The following is a 21,611-nucleotide window of genomic DNA, read 5'->3' as shown; positions in this document are numbered from 1 at the left end:
CGTGTCTCTGCTTGCTTCCTTTTTTTTTTTTTCCTTTTCCTTTTGCAACATAGCACTACACTGATTTTATTCAATCAGTCCACCAAGATTTCTTTTGTGCCAACTCATATAGTGTGATATGCAGTAAACTGACAAGATTGTTGTTTTTGCAGTGTATAGGTGCCATATGAAAGCTAAAAATATATATATATGTATATAAATTTTCCGCTGAAGCACTGTATCATCTTGTGTTAGTATAGCTAAGATATAAATCTGTTGTGAAATGAGCGGATGTTTTCACACCATGCCTGACCACGTGTGTCCATGTGTTCGACTCAGGTTTTCATAAACTGCTTGGAGCAGTTGAGCACTAAAACAGATGGAGACATGGAGAAATCTCAGTAAGTATTTGGATAACTATTTTATATCTTTGATTACAGTGTGCCCGACTCTAGCATGTTAAAATCTCTCCTGTGTGTGCAGCAACATTTCAGTGGACCTGTCCTCGCCTGATCGGTTTCATGGTATTCAAGAGGGCTTCAGTCCAACATCTGTAAGTGGGATTTGCTTTTTTGTTGTTTCCTTTAAACTGTTGGGGGATAATACAATCTGAAATCCCACATTCGGCGACTGCTAGCATCTCCAAAGCATGAGCTCTCTTCTATACACAGCCAGACAAACACGTGTGTCACTCATTCAAACCACCAAATGTTATCAGGCTGTTTCCTGGTTGCGGACAAGAAGCAGATATGTCCTCATTTCCTGTAACTTGTTTGAGATGTTAGTGAAAGGGGTTAAGCGCAGGGGAGGAGGAAGAGTAGGGCGTAGAGTGCTTCTGGTAAAGGGAAATGGAGCAAGGTGCAGATGGGGTTTCCCCAGCCAAAATATGTGTAGCAGGGGTTATGCAGCCAGACTCGACCGAGTGCAGTTGACCAGAGTTACCACTGGTGTCACTCATTATATGAGCTCTAGTGTTTGGCATGTTGGCAAGCTTGAATCACCCACATACTAACAAGGACGGTACCTGGCTGCCATTACTAGATAGATATCATTTGACATCAGTCCACTGAAGTCTTTTATCTTGTGTGTAGGTCTGCAGTATTGGTTGCTGCCAATGACGACATCATATGTGGTTGTCAAAATGTAGGCTGATATTCTGTCGTTGCTCCTGTCAGTGTTAGTGTGCTTATGTTTCTTAATCTGTATGCATTATCGTGTGTTTGCGCTTATTTATTTGGGAGTACCAATTTTAGTTTTAGACCTTTTAGAGTAAGGACATATTAGGAAAATGAGGAGGTCAGAAAAGTGAGGACCCTTTTCAAAAGGCAGAACATATTGGGAGATATGGATTTTTTCTTGAAAAATATAGACATTTTGGAAAGTGGGGAATGTGTTAGGAAAGCAAGGACATTGGAAACACCAGTAAGAACAGTTTTGAAAAGTGAGAACATTTTCCCAAGTGATGGCATTTTAGGACAGGAGGACATTTTGAGGTAATTATTTGAAAAAATTAGGACATTGTCTGAAAGCCACATGAGGAAAAGGTTTGAAAAGTGCAGACACTTGTAAAGGGAGAATATTTTAGAAAAGTGTGTACATATTGAGAAACACGTGGCATTTTAGCAAAGAAATAAAAGCAATTTTGGAAAGTGAGAGCAACTGTGAAAAAGCAAGGACATTTTTGGAAAGTGAGAACATTTTAGTGAACTTTAATTTATACGGGGGTGTGCGATTCTTATCCCATACACGTTCTTTTGTCGAATTCAAATATCTTCCCACTGTCCCTCCAGCTGTATGTTCTTTGTGTGTGCTGAAAAAAAGTCTGGTGATTGTCTGGCTCTTTAAATAGGAAACAAACAAAGTGTCCCACAACCTGCCACACACAAGACTATTTCAGCCATGATTTGAGTGTCAGGTAACATTAAATGACTTTCCTACAGACATTCAGCGTACTTTCTGGTTTGCCAAGACATGCTGTTGTTGAGATGTGCTGGCACTGGGAACATCTCATGTTAGCTTTGCAGCAGCAACTGAAGCAACAGTATGCTAACCCACAACTAACGTTGGTTACATTAATTGCTGTGTCGTTCGCTCAATATCATGGTATTGGATTTCTCTAGAATCACATGCCCCCACCTTTAAGGAAAGTGTGGCCAATTTTTAAAAGTGAGGATATTGTAGGAAAATAAAGACATTTTGAAAACCATGGACATTTTTAGAAAGTTATGACATTTTAGTGAATGGGGACTTTTGAGGCACAACTGAGAATATTTTTGCTAAGTAAGAACAATTTACGAAGTGATGCCATTTTAGGACAGGACATTTTTGGAGAGTGTGGACAAGTTTGAAAAGTGAGGACGCTTAGAAAGGGAGAAAAATTTAGGAACATTAGGATGTTTCAGAAAAGTGTGTACGTTTTAGGAAACTGAGCGAAGTGAGGAGATTAAAGAAAGTTTTAGCAAAACAATAGCAGCACAACTGTGGAAAGGAAGGACATGGAAGAGGCAAGGACATTTTAGGAAAGTATGGTGATGATTTAGTTAAGTGGGGACATTTATAAATTAGGATATTTTTGGAAAGTAAAGACGCACTCACTGGCTATTTTATTGGGTACACCTTGCTAGTGACCCCCTTTTGCCTCAGAACTGCCCTAATTCTTCGTGGCGTACTTTCAACAAGGTGTTGATGGTGACCATTCTTTGGTCCAGATTGACATGATAGCATCACGCAGATTTGTCAGCTGCACATCCATGATGCGAATCTCCCGTTCCACGACATCCCAAAGCTGCTCTATTGGATTGAGATCTGGTGACTGTGGAGGCCATTGGAGTGCAGTGAAGTCATTGTCATGTTCAAGAACCAGTTTGAGAAGATTTGAGCTTTATAACATGGCGCATTATCCTGCCGGAAGCAGCCATCAGAATATTGTACACTATGGTCATAAAGCAATGGACGTTGGTCGGTAACAATACTCGGGTAGGCTGTCGCATTTAAACAATGCTCAGTTGATACTAGGGGGCCCAGAGTGTGCCAAGAAAATATCCCCTACACCATTACACCACTACAAGGCAGGATGGATCCATGCTTTCATGTTGTTTACGCCAAACCATGCCACATTCAAAGTCGATCCAATCCCCTTTTTTCACCATTCTGATGCTCGGTTTGAACTTCAGCAAGTTGTCTTGACCGCGTCCACATGCCTAAATGCATTGAGTTGCTTCCATGTGAATAGCAATTTGTGTTAACAAGCAATGAACAGGTGTGCCTAATAAAGTGGCTGGTGAGTGTGTATTAGGAAAATGTGGACAAGTTTGAAAAGTGAGAACAATTGGAAAGGGAGAATATTCTAGAAAAGTATGGACATATTCAGAAACTCATGGCTACGGACTGTATTATGTCTACAGGAGTTCACACAAATATAAAAGTATAAACGTGTGTTTTTGTGTATAGGAGCAGCGTCTACTGATCATCCTAAGTAACTGCCAATACCTGGAGAGACGCACCTTCCTGAACCTGGCCGATCACTTTGAGAAACATGGCTTCACAGGAACCGAGAAGATCACACGGGTCAGTGTTACACTCCATTAACTACCATTACTAATTAGCAGCTGGTTTTTGAAATAACTGTAAGGACTTCAGATAAAGGAATGATTACTCAGCTCTGTCTCGTACTGTTTGAGGAGTTTTTTGTGTTGTCATTAAATACAAAGCTGACAAAAGATGCTGAAGATCCCTCACTGTGTTCTGAGCAGAGATATGACTCTTTTCTTAAAAGAAAATAAGTAAAGGTCATTGTCTTGGAAGCTCAGTTCCACATTTTCACTCCTTTTTCTTCACATATGCGCACAGTCACACAACTGCACACAATGAGTAATGGCTGAATCACAAAGCAAATTGTTCAGTTGGTTTCCTGTAAAAATAGGTGAACACCATTTTCTTTGAAAGACTGATTTTAGACTTATCTTGTATTTTAGTATTTATATAACAAGTTATGTGTGTGGCACTTTGTCTTTTTATTGGAAACGTATAGTAATGGCATTGTCATGACTTGACTAAATTTTGTTGGACATAATAAATATGTTGATTAAAGAAATTGAAAGAAAGCAAAAATTGTCGATGAAACTTGTTAAGTTTCACTGACAATTTTTGCTTTCTTTCAATTTCTCTCATGTGAGATGGGATATGTTTCATTACGTTCACTGAGAATTATTTTTATATGTGATTTTGCTACAACAATTTAAAGTTGCTTATCAAAAACATTCTCTGTCTCTGAAATGTGAAATTTTTATGCTATTTTTCAGTTTTTTGTTATTGTAAATGAACATCTTTGGGATCTGAACTGAAAAAATTAGAATTTTGCCGCAAGTCAGTAGTTGCAGCCCAAATCAAGATCTATATCACTAACGGAAATTCTTACTGCTCATATTGCTATCTTGAAATTGGTTTAATCCTATCGGCCAGCCAAACATACAAATGTGCATTAGCGGATTTCAGTATCAAAGTATGTTGACACATACTGTACAATGATTTAGACTCCGGTTGTCAGAAGCACTGATATAGACATGCAACTAAAGAGAGACAACACAGCTAAACAATGATCATTAGATGGGGATGTATTATGTGTCTGTTGATGGATGGATTTATTTGTTCAGTGCTGCAGCCTGCTTAGCCTTAGAAGTGACAATAAAAAAAGGGTATTGTGTACTTTTTGTCTCCATTCTGTTGCGGTAACATTAAATGTCCTTGACATGCCAGGTGAGTGTGGACGCTGTACGAGAGTTGGACAGAAAACTCTTTGATGCCTACATTGAGAGACGAGCTGACCCGATTGCCGGCTCTCTGGAGCCCGGCATCTACGCTGGATACTTTGACTGGAGAGACTGCCAAACACCAACAGGTACTGCACAGCACAGCCTCAGTGGAGGCATGCTAAGTGAAAAGTTTACGGTCCGGACACACTCCTTGTGTGGCATTATGATAAAACCTGGATGTATGTCTGGAGATGACAGGGGAAGTCACCCGTGGCAACCGCTAATTGACCCTTGTAAAATCAGAAGTGAGTCCCTAACAGTCCTGTGGGATGTAACTCGACATATCTTGTCTGATCTTTGTTGTTGTGGCTCTCATGTGTCATGTGTAAAGTACAGCTCTTTGATGGCTTACTGTAAACACCACTTAGATTAGTGTATTGGTCCCCCCTTAAAGAATCGTGGCCTTTGCATTCAGCTGTGGGTGTGCAGTGATATGTGTGTTTATGAGTTTAGTTTGACTTTTTTGCTCACCAGATGCACTCCAAACCCAGGTGAAACTTTAATGCGTATATGTGGTTTACCTAAGCACAGGATGTGAAGCAACATGTCAGAGTGTGTGTGCGAGCTTTGGGTGAATTTTCAGATGGGCAGCAGCTTATCACACGGTTTTAAAAGGCAGTATTGATCGAAAGTTGGGTCTTGCACGGGTTTGTTCCTGCCGGTGTGAGTTTGTGTGTTTGGGTTACATGTGAAAGAGGAACATTTTGGACACTAAACCACAGGTCTAGGATATGATACTTTCACTTGTTGCACTTTTTGTGTGGGACTCATGTTGGTGTGTGGGTGCTGCAAGGCATTAAACATCCAGTTTCAGTACTTTCTGTCTGTTTTCGCCTCTGGTTGTTTCACTGTTTATTAAATGTTAGATTTTAAACTTCCAAGCAACACATTAACTATGGTCTCTCCGGTGTAAAGTAAAATAATTTTAGGAGCAATAACGTCCTCTCTGTCACATTTTTAGCGCAAATGACGTTGGTCCACGTAAATTGTTAATCATTATGAAGATTTCACTGAACAGCCACTTAGATTCACCATTTCTCATTGTATATACTATTGGCTTAAACAAAACATGATGACACAACACTGGTGTGGGCAGAGTTATGCCTCTTAAGCCCTGCAGTGTAAAACTTTGGTATTATTTACCTTCAGTGTGCTACTTTTCTTCTCCCTGGACTGCTCCAGTTCCAAAAATATATTAATCATAAATAACCAAATATGGCTCTTTTTAGTTATGGGCTTGTGATTTTGACACGGCTATAAAACATCTTATGCATAGGGCTGGCTATCCTGTGACGTCTTTCTATACTATTGTCAATACGACTCCTGAGTAACGTATCAGTACCAAAAATGGTACTTTGATACCTTTCTTTTTGAGATACGACACGTGTTAAATAACGGAACACTTGACAATGCAGCTGGTGTGTGTCAGACCTGCCTGTAGCTCGACACATTCTCCCCGACGACTGTTGTTCAAGCCTGAGGTGTATCTGACAGTTTGAATACTATTTGTTTCCATTTAGCTCTCTTAGCATCTCGTCATCCGGTTTCCCTGAAATTTTGTTCACGTCGTGCCTTCTTCTCCCTCAGGTGTAAGGAACTACCTGAAGGAAGCTCTGGTCAACATCATCACAGTTCATGCTGAGGTACAAACAACATACACACTTTTTAAACACCATCAACACTCCTGTTGTTCTTTGGACTTGTCCTTTTAAAAAACAAAACAAAAAAAACCCTGCATTTACCTGCTGTGTTTTTTTTGTTTTTTTTTTATCCCCACCCTGTCTTATCCTTTCACAACCTTCTCTTTCTCAGGTCTTCACAGTCTCTAAGGATCTGGTACCTCGGGTTTTGTCTAAAATTGTTGAGTCAGTTGCGGACGAGATGTGTCGCCTTATGCAATGCGTGTCCTCATTCAGCAAAAATGGAGCCCTGCAGGTACACACTGGCATTCACACGCACACCGTTATAGAGCAGTTTATCACTCTTAGTAAGACCCTGACTCATAAGTCGACCCCCCACACTTGTTGGGGATTTACCTGTCATTTCTTATAATACCATATATCTGTTCAAGCTACCAACTGCTGGCAGTTGACAATTTTCCTTTGATTTCATCTGCACTGTTGCCCTTTCTTTTTTATAATCCCCCCCATCGTCCTCAGGCTCGACTTGAACTCTTTGCTCTGAGAGATGCCATAGCCGCATTCTTAAACACTGAAAGCAAGTAAGTAGAGCGAACACACACACAGTGGCACAGACAGGAACTCACATATATGTGCCTAGTGATTTATGGTGCGAATGTGACAAACATAAATCTTGGCAGTCGCACATCCCTCACTACAATCCCTATTTATCTTACTTGGTGGGTTATGGAAAGGAAGTGAAAGTAATCTGGTTCTGCTGTGTGCATGCACTGTGGTGTGCATGTGTGTGCGTTCATTTTTGTGTTCATGTAGGTAGTTCAGTGTGCATACATGGATATACTGACACTATTCTGAAGTGTATTTTCTGGTATCCAGTGTTAATAAATATGTTCTTTTTGAAATAAAGTTTTAACTGAGCATCTCGTTTCTAGTTCCAGCTTCAAACTGGCTTTGGATGCCCTTCCTCAGCTACACAGCGGAGCTGATAAGAAGTGAGTCTCATACTGGTCCATGTTACCAATAAGAGATGTGACCTTTGGGTGTGTGCTTCATGTTTTAAAGATTCATTTCACATGATTTGTGTATGTTTTTATCTTTTCCGCCAGGTTACTGGAAGAGCTGTTGAACAAGTTTAAAAGCAGCATGCAGCTCCAGCTCACCTGCTTCCAGCCCTCCTGTGTCCAGCCTGTGAAGAGATAAACTCAATCCACTCTATCTGCCACTATACTACTCTGTTTCTTATCTGTGCACATCAGCTAATGAACTTTATCTTTTCAGTTATCGCTATTTTCAGTGTCACTTTCAATTTCTGCTTCAATAGATTGGACAGCGACTGTTAATCTAATCTCAAATACACTAAATGAGTGGATTTCATTGTTACTGTGTAGGACAGTCCCAGTCATGTTGGTTATGCTAATTACATACGGACACTCATGTAGCTATCAGACAGTGTGACAAAAGGCTTGTTTCAAGAAAGTTCTGGGCCAGCAGTGGTGATGAAACTATAAAGCTGGAGTCTCCACTGTCTCTGCTCAGACTGAAATATCTGTCCTATACACTTGCAGAATGTGTTGAGGATTTAAGGTCACTGTTGATAATTTGTTCAGTGCAATTGCTACTGCCCAATAAAGTAATACAACTCACTGTAGAAGTAGCATGTTTTCATTTGTGTTTTTTTGTAAAATCAACAAATTCAACTCAAGGTCCACTTTCTTTCTTGTTCAGGTGCGTCTCACTGTATCACATTCTTCATCAGCAGATCAAGTTTCCTTAGTTGTCACAGATCTTTCCATAATTCTGAGCACTTTTTCAGGACTTCTTATCCTTGTTGGTTTAAACGTTGAACTTAACAGTTCATTTTTAAATTTTTTAGCAGTGATTGGTGACTGGTGGTAAAAGTTCAAAAAATATAACCCGCATGTTACACCAATACACACCTAAGTAAAATATATTAATACTCCACGTATGGACATCCTTGTATATAGAGAAGTCCCTTTCAGATACAGTCTCAAAGAATGGAAATTAAAAACCTCATCAATTCATTGCAGAGCTGTTGAAAATTGTTCTGATAATAATTTTGTGGCCAACCCTATGAAATATCTGCAAAACAATCACTTATGAGTAATACCATCTAGTCTTGTCTACAGATATATATCACACTTAAGTGAACTGTTTTGCATTAGTGTATATTTGCCGACAGTTGGTCTGTGTGCATCATATGTCAAACCAGCGGGTTTAGCCATTCATCTCTGGAGCTCCAGCTCACCAGTTCACTTGTGCTGTCTGGTATGTCAGCATCTAGCTCTCTGGGAGGAGAGTGTGTACAGGGCGTATGCAGGGTGGGGACGGTGTAGGCCGTTATTCAGGGCAGCAAACAGAGGAGGCTGCAATTGGATCCAAGAGGAAGATGGTGACAACAGAAAGTATGATTATGGTGGTGGGTGTAGGGACGGTTGTGGCAGGTCGAGTCACTCAAGTAGAGGAGACAGACAGTGACACGCCCACAGCTCACATGAGAAAGTTTGACAAGACACGAGGAGGTTATCTGAGGACATTGCGGATGTGCTGTTGTGTTGTAGCAGGAGCTCACCCATTCAGTCTCAACTTTTGAATGTACAAGCTACACCTGCACGTTTCAGTTGTCTTTTGGCTACAATTTTCTGTTATTGTCTACATTCATGCACCTCAAACCTTTGCTTTGTATTGGTTTCCCATCTACATTTAGGGGAAAGCCATGCAGTGCAAGCAGGAGTTGTTTTGATTCTCTGTGTTCTAAACATAGCTCTCTGTCCTCCCACGGATTCATTCACAAAATAAGTTCAAAGCCTAAAGCCTTATCCGTTCTCCACCAGCTCTCTGTTTACAGTAACAGAGGTGAGAAGGGGGGGTTTTTCATTCGCCGGTACTCTGTTCCATTCAGGAGACGAGATGACAAGACCTTCAAAACACATTTAGACCTTGATCTCACTTTTCTTCACCGTGAGTGGGTAATCAAAAGGATGGAGAAATTTGACACATGAGAGGAAATTCGATTTAGCTCACCTTGATTGTCAAGCAGCTTAAGCAACATGTTTTCATGCAGTGGGCTTAGAAGTTCACAAGAGCAGCAAGTAACAATCACATAATTTACACTGGAAATTTGTGGCATTTGACAGGGTTGTCCTATATTTACTTACCATACTTTACTATATTGTCATTCATCATCTGTTTATACAACAGCCTCCGCTTATAATTGCCCATAGGAAAAGTTACAGTTAACAAATACTTTAATGAACACTTAAATCTTACAACTTAATTATACTAAATGTTTATAAAGTGCCTATAAATGCTAAAAAGAAGGTGGTGTTAAAAGTGTGGCCTTACGCATAATTTTCATCATCTCACCTGGTCAAATGTAACAATTAATTGATCAATTCTGAATGGACAAAGTTCATTTCTGACTTTGTTTGCATTTCTCAAAGCTTAAGGGTCAATGAAAGCAAGCAGATTTTTCCCTTTTTGAAATTTACAAAAACATGTTTTCGCTTGAAGTGGTGAATAGGTGTTCATGGACCCACCTGCTGTAGAAAACCTGCAAGGCGTTTGATGTTTTCCACATCTGAGTTAAAGTAAGATTGTCTCTTTCAGTGACTAAATATGATGAAATGTTCCACAAAAGATCAGGACAGTTACTGATTGAGTGATGTGTTTTTCAGACATTTGCAAGCATCACATAAACCTTTAACCTCCACTAGTTGAAACTTTACACAAAAGTGCTTCAACAAATTATTTTTATATAATCCATGACATTTCCAATAATGGTTATTGGCAGAAAAGTCTTAAGGTTATAAGGTTATAAGCATAAGGTTAGCAATATTCTGCATTTTTCTTATTGTCAACAAATCCCATGAAAAGACCAGAACCATTAATGTGTCAGTCTGTCTCTCAGTGTGGCTCTCAGCTTCCCATTGGTTTTAAAAAACGTTATTCAAACAGGAGGAAATAGTGCACTTATTGGGGACTATTCTCAGCAGCAGATAAATACACAACAATTTGGTGCTCGTAGTGTAGTTTCTGGACAACAATGGAGCTTCGTTGGCACAGAGGACTAAGATATATCAGGCAGTGGATACACACACAATACTAACTGATCAATTCATTGTTGGTTTTTGGGATCTGTTGACAAATAAGAAAAATATAGAACATCACCACACAGCACTTGAACAGACAGTTTTTAAGTGTGTATTAATGTGTGTGTGTTAACGAAGCATGCTCTATAGTAAATGAAATGCTTAGGTTATTTAATCATTTTAGTCGATAATCAATCGTTTCAGGTAATTTAGTCAACAAAAATGCAATTAAATAAAAAATTAGATCCCTTAAAATGTGGGGATCTGCTGCTTTTCTGTCATTTATATTCTAAAAAAGTTTTTGTCTTTGAGATTTGAAGTAAAACAAGCAGTTTGAAGATGTCGCCTCAGGCGCTGGGAAGTTGGTCATTTATTTTACCATTTTCTTATATTTTATGGACTTAACAATTAATCTGTTTATCAAAACCATAATGAACACATTATATAAACAAATTAATCATTAGTTGCAGCTCTGATGTACTGTTTACGAAGTCTATTAGCTGTAGTCATGCTAAACTTTGAAGCTTTCTGCCTGATGAAAAGCCATTAGATGGTGGATTTCCAGGTAAAATGTCTCAATTGTTTTTCACAAGCAACCTTATCAAGTGATGACATCTTCCTTGCTCTTCTTGTACATTATTTTGCGGCAGTGACTAATGTATTTATGGGGTATTATGATTGTTTTCCAGGGACGTGGAAACAGACTAATCTGTAAGTAGAAGCCAGGAAGGCTTTCGCTCCAGCGCAGCGTGGAAAGCGTGGCCAACCTCTTCCTCTTTCTCCTCCCCTCGTGATGTCATCACATTGTTTGTGATAATGAAGTGTTTGATTAACCAGCCCCATCCTGCATCTGAACCACACTTCCTGTTCAGACAAGCACACATACTACTGACATTATCCGAAGAGCTCATACAACTATGAACAAAGGTCGTCACTCTTTTTACCTTCAGCCATTTATTGTTTTTTACAACAGAAATGTGCTCATTCATGGCACCAAAATCTCAAAACATTCACTTAAACTGTCTCTCAGATTTGATGTATGACACTTAAAAATAAATCAAGTAAATGAAATACAAAATTGAGTTGAAAAAAGCTTATTTAAAATCAACTCCCTGAGAGTTTCTCACACAAACACAGCCAGGCAAGATTTCATTCATAATTTATTAAATGGTGGTGATAGTGTCTCCTAGCAACAAGAGATGCAAAATTATTTACAAGAACAGTTAAATAAGAAAATCCATACCACTCTCACAGATCTCACATTTGTACAGTAATCCATGAAGCTACTAAGCTTAGCTTAGCATAAAGACTGCTAAGCTACCAGCTAGCTTGGTTCACTCCAAAGGTACAAAATCTAATCTCCTAGTGCCTTTAAAGCTCTCATATAACACATTGTAACTTGTGTACAGAGTACACAGTAAGTCCAAAACTACTCATGCCAGCCTTTTTCTTGGCTCTGAGCAATTGCCAAACAATCAGCAAAGTCTCCAGGAAATTACTGCTTCTGGACAAGACTCCTAACCATCCATAAAACATTTTACTCTTTACTTTCAAACAGTATACATCATGTTAAATTGTGAGCTTTAGAGGTGCATTTAGACAGAGCCAGGCTAACTATTTCCGCCCCTTTCTTGTCTTACTGCTAAGCTAAGATAACCACCTGCTGGCTCCAGCTTCATGTTTAGTGTACAGACTTGAGAGTGTTATCGATCTTCTCATCTAACTTTCAGCAAGTGATTAAGCGTATTTCATAAACTAACTAACTATCCCCTTAAGGCACTAAAATCACCACACAGTTTTCCACAATACAATCACCTAAGCTGTCAGGTTTCTTTGCATAGACAGTATAAAAAATACTCATGGCAACCTACAAATAGTAAGTAAAAAAATAACACTGCAACTTTGTTGCCACACACACTGACAAACATACACAGAACCCTGCAGGGCAAACAGTAACTGCCACTAAATGTCCATCGATTTATGTATAATACTGTCCAGGTTTGTCCTCTTGTCTCAGTTTCCTTCCTTGTCCTTTCATTGCTGCATCTGGAAGTTTTCAACAGTCACTTGAACCTACTGAGATCACTCCTGCAGGCTGCTGCTGTGGTGATGTGTGATGGCCCTCTGGTAGTCCTCAGAGGTGTTTATGTGATCCGTGACTCCTGGGTGCTCGTAGCTGCGGTAGTAGTGGCCACCCATCTGCTGGGCGTAGTACAGGAGCTGCCTGTCAAACAGCGGCTCCACCTGAAGCACAAGAAAGTCAGAGAGGTCAGTGAAAAGCTTTAGACTATCACTGATTTCTATCAGCTCAAATCAATATAAAAATATCAAAGCTAATATTTAACAGCCTAAAAAGTTTGAAAAGTGAAAAACAGGACTTGAAAGTGTAAAAATAACACTTGAAAGTCTGTAAGAGCTGCTTTGTTCTCATTTTAAGTTTCATAAAGAAAATCTTCCCTCAAAGATCCATTTACTAGCTTTGTCTAGAGCTTTCAACTGTAACTCATGGTCGGTCTCCTGTTCGGAGTTTGCTCAGATATTGTGGAGATGAACAAACTCCAGCCATTGAGGACGATAACGTAAAAATTGTTTCCAAGGTGAAGAATTATTTTATTATTGTCATTTTAAATGCACCTGTCCAGCAGGTATTTGACATACTTGTTTCAGTGGAATATTTAGGTGTTTTCACTGTTTATCGACTAATTGATTAATCAACTACTTGTTTAAGCTCTAATCTGCATATTTCTTCGAATGACAGGAAAAGCATCTTCTTTGTCAACTGAAGATGGCGACATTGGGACAAATACATCACTCGCTACTGATTGGTTAGGGCAAAATAAAAACTCCTCCCATAAAGAAATAAGCTAACATGAACACAATGACTGGCGATTCAGTCTCATTATCTGGCTACAACAGTAACACTAACGGCCAACAAATGCTAGAGCACAATAGTTTGGACCTCCGCTTTTGTTTGTTTTTTGGTTGAAATAGTGACAAGTCATCTGAAGCAGAAATAGCAGATTTGATTCTTTCAAATGAGTGTGTTAAATTAGTCTCCTTCATTTTGGCTTGAAATCAGTGAAAGAAAATCCCAGATGTGGGTGGCAATTCAGAGGTCTGGAACCAGGCGGGTGCTGAATATCTGCAAGACTCGTTCAGGAACTGAATTTCAAGTTTTCAAACAAAGCAAACATTATGACAATGAAGAAGTTCTTACAGACTTTCAGATCTGACGTTTTAACTTTGTTTCAAATCCTATTTTTTACTTTACATTTTAAACGTTCAAGACTTAACTTACAACCCGGTAAATAATAAATAATAAAACAAATAAAATGAAAGCAATCTGAATGTGCATGGAAGTACTATGAAGAGATATGAGGCAGGGCTGATTAAACAGTGCTTTAATATGAGTGCTAGAATTACAGAATGGACAGTGACCTGGACAGTGAGGGTCCGTCTTTGTCTCTGCGGGTCCAGACACTCATCTCCAAAACTCAGCAGGACCTGTAAACGAGGAGGCGGTCGACCATGGAGCCCGTAGCTCTGGATCTCTGATAGTCATGAAGGAGACAAGATCAAACCATCATTAGCTTCTGATGTCTAAAATACATCTTAGCTGGTACAATTCAAATGAATTCAGAAGAATTTCACTCTAAGTGGCATGACCTTTGGGGTGATTCGAATGGAAAGTCCTGGTCACACCATGTATGCAAATACAATTAGCTGTTATAATTTTACACAGCTGGGGCCGTCTTGGCATGTGGGCGGGGATGATGTGTCTGTGAAGAAGTCATGTGACTGTTGCCTCAACATGAAATGCTACTTTAAAAAGTTTGTCTACCTCTCTGATAGGGGTTTGTTTTTCATAAGTTTTGTTCTTACAAAGCATTTGTCCAAAGTGACTTACAGAAAATGAGCTGTTGTTTTTCTCAAAGACAGTTCAGACACATTGACAAACAAACTTGACTTTTGAAGTACCCAGAAGGTGAATTTATGAGCCACTTTCCACTTTTCTGAAGGCATTTCCAGAATGATTGATTGATTTAGCAGTTGTAGGGCTGGTTATTAACCCTTTTTTGTACAGAATGAAATCTGTCCACATCTGTCAAGGACTGAAAGGTCACATTCGTATAATTCTCAATGTATTCTTTGATCAGACAGTTCCTTTAGATTGTATGTAGATTTAAATTTACATTTAAGAAGCAAATCTCTTGCTGCTTGTGTTTAAACAGTGTTAAACATTTCAGAAGTTTGGTCTTTCTTGTTCAGTGAATAAAGGGTTTTGTATCTGTACTGTAACTCAAAGGATCATATCTGCACTTGAAGCATCGGTGAAAGTCCTTAAAACTAAAAAAATACCTTGCACAACTCTTCTCCAGGGCGAGATAGCTGAAAACAAGTGATGAAGCATCGGGTACTGGAGAGGAGTTGTGCAACATGCTTTAATTTTAAAGAAAACAAATCAACAAACATATATAATAATCAGGTGTGTATCATCAGTCGATCCAAAATGCCAAACGTTTGCTGGTTTCGGCTCCTTAAATGTGATTTCTCTGTGTTTAATATTATAATTTGAATATCTTTGGATGTGGACTGTTGAACTGAAGTCATCACCTTGGGCTTTGTGATGGCATTTTTCACTGCTTTATGGCGTTTCATAGACTTGGCTATAGATCAGAGACAACTAATCGATATTATTATTATGGAACTAATCATTAGTTGCAGCCCTGTTCCGTTGCCTCACCTGTAAGGTAGTCCTGTGTGTGGAGGAGTTTACAGGTGACCTCTCTCTCCAGTTTGTTGGGCTTGTCTCCGTACTGGGACAGTCCTCCCTGCCAGTACACTCTGCTCTGGCACAGCCTCCGAGCGTAGAGTCCATCTGGGCCCATCCACAGTAACACTCCCCTCTCCAGGTTTGACGAGGGACTCGGTGGACACTCCTCTGACCTCCTCTGCCCTGAGAGACTGTCCACAGGCAGGGGGACCACCTCAGGAACTCCAGGCAGAAAGTGCTTTTCATCTGGGGAGCACGGAGTGATGTGGCACCCCTCCGGACTGGAGATGGTCACATCCCTCACCAGAGTGTCCCGGAAATATACAGACACGTGCAGGCGGATGTCTGATTGGAGGAGGAGAGGACACAGGCAGAGGTCACTGAATATGTTTTCTTCACATTTTCTGATGCATTAATCTTTTCAGATGTTTCCCAGTGTAATGTGCTGTCTTAGTGAATGTCACATATTTCAGACACTGATCTTTGTCTCATCCATACGATACAATCATACCTTGACTCATGCGGTTACTGTTACTGAGTTCGAGCTACTGTATGTTTGGAATATAAAAATAAATGCGATTAGGGGAATAACTGATTAGTCCGCTGGAAGAAATGACTTGATAATTTCCTTTTAGGGATTTGTTCCAACCCCGCAGAAATCCAAACTGATTTTATGTATTTATTCCATTACATACCAAACTACAAATTGAAATGCAGGCACTGCTTAACTTTAATGAGTTTTTACTTCTTTCTCAGTGATCGCACATTGGCATGCGTAGTCTATAGCTTTAAACCTGCTCAATTTACCAGTTCACTTATTTCTTCAGATATTTTGAGGTGATAATGTTCTTTTTCCAAACAAAAATTGTTACCTTCTACAGTTACTTGACCACCTCCCCCACATGTCTCCTTTACCACTAACCGCTGTCTCTGTTCTCCTGTTTCCCACATGGAGCTGTCCAACTTTATGATAGAAATGAAAAGCACCACTTGCGCCTTGGACCCAGTGATCTCCTCACTCATCACAGAACATTCATTAACTCCTCCTTCAGCTCTGGTTCTGTACCCCAAACACTCAAGCTGACTGCTGTCACGCCCATCCTCACAAAACCTGGACTTAACCCTGATATCATGAGTAATTTCCCGCCCATCTCCAATCTCCCCTTCCTGTCAAAAATACTGGATCATGTTGTTGCTCACCTCATTCAAACGACCTGAACGAAGCATTTCAATCCTGTTCCCGCTCACAACACAGAACAGAAACATCCTTCCTCAAAGTCCCGAACGACCTTCTCCTCAGACTCTGGTAATCTCAACATTTTCATCCTCCTAGACTTTCCTGCAGCTTTTGATACCATCACCCACACCATTCTTCTCTCCCACTTTGAGGTCTCCCTCAGCATCTCTGGTACTGCCCCCTCTTGGCTAAGGTCATTTCTCACAAACAGTTCATCAGTATCATCAACTGCACCTCCTCCACTGCTCCCCTGTCCCAAGGTGTCCCCCAGGCTTCGGTGCTTGGTCCTCCCCTGTTCATCCTGTACATGGTCCTCCTTGGTAAGCTCATTCGCCGCTATGGTCTCCACTTCCACTGCTATGCCAATGACGTCCAGCTCTAAAATTCCACTAAATCTATCATTACTACAACTCACTCCACTCTGACAAACTGCCTCACTGCCAACCTCCTGTCTCCACGACTCCGTCTCCACATTAGACCGGGGGCGATAGGAACACGCTGGAACTCTATCCCTAAAAACATCCAAGACTGGACTGATCCATCCATGTTCAAATCACTAATCAAAACCCATCCCAAATTATTTTATTGGCCTTTATGCTGCTGCATCCTAAAGTTTGTTGTTCTCTGGCCAGAAGCAGCAAACAGTTAAACAGTGAACAGAACAGAGCTTTGAACAGAGCTTATGAATGGTTATATGGAAGTGATGTCTTAGTGCTTGGACTCTCTTGCTTTTGAGGTTAGGCTCTGTGTTGCAAGATGAAATGTTGAAAACTTTAATTATAGTGCCTTCATCAGTCAGTGTTTTGAATCGCTACAAAGCCCTAAAATATGTCTTGCCTTCAAATTTTACTGAAGTTAGAACAGCCATGTCTGAAATTATCACTGCAAAATTTTAATCTTAAACTGAAGCTAGTTTAAAATAGTGCCTCCATCAGGCGTATAGTGTATTTTCTCAATGTCATAACACAGTGCCATCTTACCCAGGTTTCATTAAAGCTGTGTTAATTCATTTAGGGCCACTAGGGGCAGAAAATAATCTAATCTAATCTAATCTAGCTGACAGATACACAGCCATCCCCAGGCTTTGGTGCTAGTAGCGTAAAGTGGGTGTATCGAAACACCAGCCGACGGAGGTGATGCTAATGGTGATTCTGAATATATACAGTAGATCAAAAATATTCATGATTGATTTTTTTAAAAAAGTTTAATTATTGCACCCTCAATCAATGTATTTTTAAGTTTGGCAAAACAATGTGCAGTTGTATTAACCTTCCAAGTTGTCCCAATATCAGAGCAGTGTTATTAAGTCCTCTGCAGTTTTGCATTGATTAGCTTTTTTAAAGATGTCTAAATGGATATTGGCTAAAATTAGACTACTTTAAAAGTTATACTTTAATAGATAGTCTTTGTATATGACCATAAACAAAGCACAGTCTTGTACATATGGACTTACATGTGGCATATTATGATATCTCCAGGTGTTTAAATATTATGTAAAGATGTGTTCACTGCTTGATTTATGGCTTTGTTTCAAAGATTCTAGAGCTGAAGACGTCACCTGCACCAACAGTATCCCCTCCTTCTGATTTCATAGCGTGCAGAGAAAAAAGTGAAATGAAAGTGTTTGTGTACCTGAGAGCGCCTCTGCTGATCTGATGCTGGCGTCCAGTGTAAACGGCGACGGCTGGCTATCAGCAGGACCATACGAGTAAATTGAGGCTCTGAGCTGATATCCTGGACACACAGAGGAACAAACAAGAGCTCAGTACCAGCAGGAAAAACGTTTACATGTGCAATACTTAAACTGACAAGTTGCTAATGCTTTTACATTAATATTGTAATATATATATATTGTACCATTCTCCATGGACGGGCCCTGCCATGGCAGGCTGCGGGGGGGACAGGGACACTGAGTGAAGGGCAGCTCAGGCAGGGAGGCCTGATCCTGACAGTAATCTCTCCAGCCACATTCTGGTGTGGGCATGTACTGTGGCATCTACAGACAGAGACACAACCAACATGCAAAGTTAACGTAATCCGACCGCACTGTACTGGACACAGCAGGACACCAGGTTTTAATGGTGATATAATTTAAATCGTTTGTAATTAGTTAGTCTTTATTAGTAATTAAGTTAGTAGTTTACATTTTACAATTACAGCATCCTTTTTCAGAGCTGTCACAAATGTGTTAAAATGTCACAATTTTACTTAAAATTATAAAAAAATAATTAAATTTAGGAAAGGAAGGAGAATTCATTACCCTGGCACAAACATACATAACTGTCTAACTAAGTAAAAGACATTATTAACATACTTTTTGCCTAAAATATCACAGCTTAAACTTGTACAACACAGATAAATGGGACACTCTCTTGGTCCTGTGTGATGATTCTTGAAATTTCAGCATTTCCAACAGCACTTGACGTCAGTATCAGTAAAAACTCTGGGATGAAACTCATAAACCTCCACTAGGCATCTGGTATATCTGATGTCATTCATACATGCACAGTATGCTTTCTCATCCTGCTGCACATCCAACCTCTCTCATTCTCTCTCTGGGTCTCTTTCTCTCTAGTCCACCCCACTCATTTGCATGTGTATGAAAATCACCTGGGTCTGCAGGGCAGGATAGGAGGGGTGCACCTGATAGCTCATTGGACTGAGGGGACTGTCTTCTTGTCGGGGTCCTAAATGCAAGACAGAGAAGAACAAATCTGACATACAGAACTCTGCACATGCATGCAGCATGACCTTTAAGGGGTGCTTGAACTTCTTGACTCTGAAAGTCAGTGTCAGTGACCTTTATGAATCACTGAGTGTATTCAGAGAATTTCCAAAACGAGTTCACCATAAAAACAACTAATAATCTTATCTTTAAAAAAAGCCTTCATTTGAAATCACCCTATTTGGTTAAATTCAAGAATGTATTCTTCAGGCTGCAACGCCCTTTAACTCACGCTGTGCCACAGTATCAACCTGCGTTGTTTGACATATGAGGAGTTTGAGGTGGGACTGACTTTTCTTGGCGCCCTCGGGGATGATGCGGTAGACTTTGTAAGGGTCTGAGATGTCCAACTGGCTTCTCTCCACAAGTTCCTCAAAGTCATTGCTCTTGTTGAGGGCGCAGCGGAGGCGAGTCTTCCAAGTCGGCGGGTCCGGCTTGTCGATCCCCTCCCGAAACTTGCCTTTAAACAACGCCCAGGCCTGCAGACAGGTCACCGGTAAAACTTAAAAAAAAACCTTACTAAAGCTTGAGAGTATAAGACAAAATCCAACTTCTGCATGTAGCTTACTGCGGAGCCTGCAGAAGTGTGTTTAAGATAGACATCCTCGTAAGAAAAGGAACTTTTACTACAAAGCTTATCATTGTGGTAGCCTGTTACAGAGTTTAAAGAGCTAAAGCAATTAATTAAGTAGTCCACCAACAGAAAATGCATTATAGGAACAAGCAAAGATTTCCTGTTTTTCTTAACTAAGCTATATAGCTTAATATTAAACTGACTTTAGGTTTAGAATAGCCTCTGACATTTAATAGACCAAACATCAATCAAAGTAATCGGCACTAATCAATAATGAAAAGAATCTTTGCAGCCCTATTTATATTACCCATTTCATACACAACGACAATGCAAAGTGCTTTAGCCTACTAAACGTGAAATATAACAAGACATTAAAACTCGAATTGGTAGGCCGCATCATTATGATAAAAAAATATATATTAACTGTAGCCTTGGCAATTATTTCTCATAGTCTCCCGTCATATCACTTTAAATCTTTGTGAGATTTTAAACGCATTTAAAACTATGTTTTTTGATAGTTACACCTACTTTCTTACTTTTATTCTGAAAGTATCTGTGGCTGGATGAACCGGAGGATGCGGCTGTTTTACCTTGAAAAGCGCGGCATCCTCATCCCGGTTGTAGTCCTGTTTCCCGGCGTGTTTCCACGGTATCCTGAAGATGCTCTTCTCGTCGTTTTCCCACACCAGACCGGGATATTTGCTGCTGTCCACCTGATCGATCAGCCACTGGCGCAGCTTTCCGTTACCGCTGCTCCCGGAGCCTCCGTAATCCAACTCTTGGTTCATCTCTGTCCAAACAGACGCATGCAAAAACTCCACTGTTAGGTCCTGCAATGCAGTGCAATGTGCTGATATGTGTTTTGAAAGTAATGTAAGTTTAGCGAAGGGTGAGTCTATCCAAGCTGAGTAAAACTAACCCCCTCTGATCTCCCACGCAGACTAACTTGGACTTAATGTGCGCCATGGGAGCATATCGAAGTGGTCTTACCTGCGAAACTCGAAACCCGTCAAGTTTTGAAATCAATCAGTCTCAGAAAGCCCTAATCATTACGGCGGGCGCGCTTAAATCCCCCAGCCTATAGCGAGCAGCTAGAGGGCGGAGACACAGCCGGGGATGCTGAGGAGGACGCACCTGCTGCTGCCGCTGCCCGCCTTCTCCGGCGAAGCTTATCAACGCGCACACAGCGGCCGATCTCCAGTAAGACACGGGGGAAACCCTGCCGGCGTCAGTCAGCAGTGTCACACACCCGCACACGTGGAAAATCATTAGACGGAGACGAAAACAATTCTTTGAAATGATAAAGCTTTACGAAAAGTAACTAAACAGTGGTCCTGCAGTAGAAGCGATGAACAAAAACATCAGCAGTTTGTTCCCATTGGAAGATTATACAGAATTTATACCGACAAGAAAAGTCTACCAGATAAGATTAGCCTATGTGTCATATTTGTATACAGGCATTTTTCACAGAAACAAATAGCCTTGAAATAGAGACCTACAGTAAAATACGTTTCTGAGTGCGCACAATGTCATCGAGTTAATAAAGAGACTTTGCAATAGGATTTTAAAAGTTCATTACAAAATACATATCAGTTTAAAAAAACAACTGATAAAAAATAGGAATGCTCTTTTGGGCAGTAGCTACACAGTAACAAGTACAGCAGTCCTGCATTCCCGATTATTACTTAAGTAAAAGTACTACAAAAAGGAAATCGTGCTCAAAGTTTTAAAAGTAAAATATTTATTCTGCTGTATTGTCCCT

At 40.2% G+C, this 21,611-nt stretch overlaps 2 protein-coding genes across 4 annotated transcripts in view; one reads left to right on the top strand and one right to left on the bottom strand.

Annotated features, from left to right (window-relative positions):
• Window positions 1-8,081, top strand: part of exoc2 (exocyst complex component 2) — a 48,206-nt gene extending 40,125 nt beyond the window's left edge. For both annotated transcript variants that reach the window (XM_038715073.1, XM_038715074.1), the window contains exons 20-28: window positions 319-380; window positions 463-532; window positions 3,430-3,546; window positions 4,735-4,876; window positions 6,378-6,433; window positions 6,603-6,725; window positions 6,950-7,011; window positions 7,363-7,422; window positions 7,537-8,081. In XM_038715073.1, the coding sequence (XP_038571001.1) occupies window positions 319-380; window positions 463-532; window positions 3,430-3,546; window positions 4,735-4,876; window positions 6,378-6,433; window positions 6,603-6,725; window positions 6,950-7,011; window positions 7,363-7,422; window positions 7,537-7,630 (786 nt within the window). In that variant the 3' untranslated portion in view covers window positions 7,631-8,081. The remainder of the gene's footprint in view (window positions 1-318; window positions 381-462; window positions 533-3,429; window positions 3,547-4,734; window positions 4,877-6,377; window positions 6,434-6,602; window positions 6,726-6,949; window positions 7,012-7,362; window positions 7,423-7,536) is intronic.
• A 3,393-nt stretch (window positions 8,082-11,474) lies between these two features.
• Window positions 11,475-21,020, bottom strand: LOC119900277 (interferon regulatory factor 4-like). Of its 2 annotated transcripts, none has more exons than XM_038715070.1 (9): window positions 20,840-21,020; window positions 20,440-20,639; window positions 19,508-19,754; window positions 19,161-19,237; window positions 18,408-18,546; window positions 18,183-18,284; window positions 15,284-15,658; window positions 13,978-14,090; window positions 11,475-12,783 (listed from the first exon to the last, which is right to left on the bottom strand). In XM_038715070.1, exons 2-9 carry the CDS (start codon window positions 20,635-20,637, stop codon window positions 12,622-12,624), a joined length of 1,413 nt encoding a protein of 470 aa, XP_038570998.1. In that variant the 5' UTR covers window positions 20,638-20,639; window positions 20,840-21,020; the 3' UTR covers window positions 11,475-12,621. The 2 variants fall into 2 exon arrangements, with proteins under 2 accessions (XP_038570998.1, XP_038570999.1); XM_038715071.1 differs by having other exon boundaries at window positions 19,568-19,754; window positions 20,840-21,015.
• Between the last annotated feature and the right edge of the window lie 591 nt (window positions 21,021-21,611).

Source organism: Micropterus salmoides, unplaced genomic scaffold, assembly GCF_014851395.1.
Source record: "Micropterus salmoides isolate LMB-PRFRI ecotype aquatic unplaced genomic scaffold, ASM1485139v1 Ms_hic_scaffold_13, whole genome shotgun sequence".
NCBI classification, from domain to species: domain Eukaryota; kingdom Metazoa; phylum Chordata; class Actinopteri; order Centrarchiformes; family Centrarchidae; genus Micropterus; species Micropterus salmoides.
The sequence above is the reverse complement of the archived record's forward strand: the minus strand, read 5'-3'. Positions and strand labels throughout refer to the sequence as shown.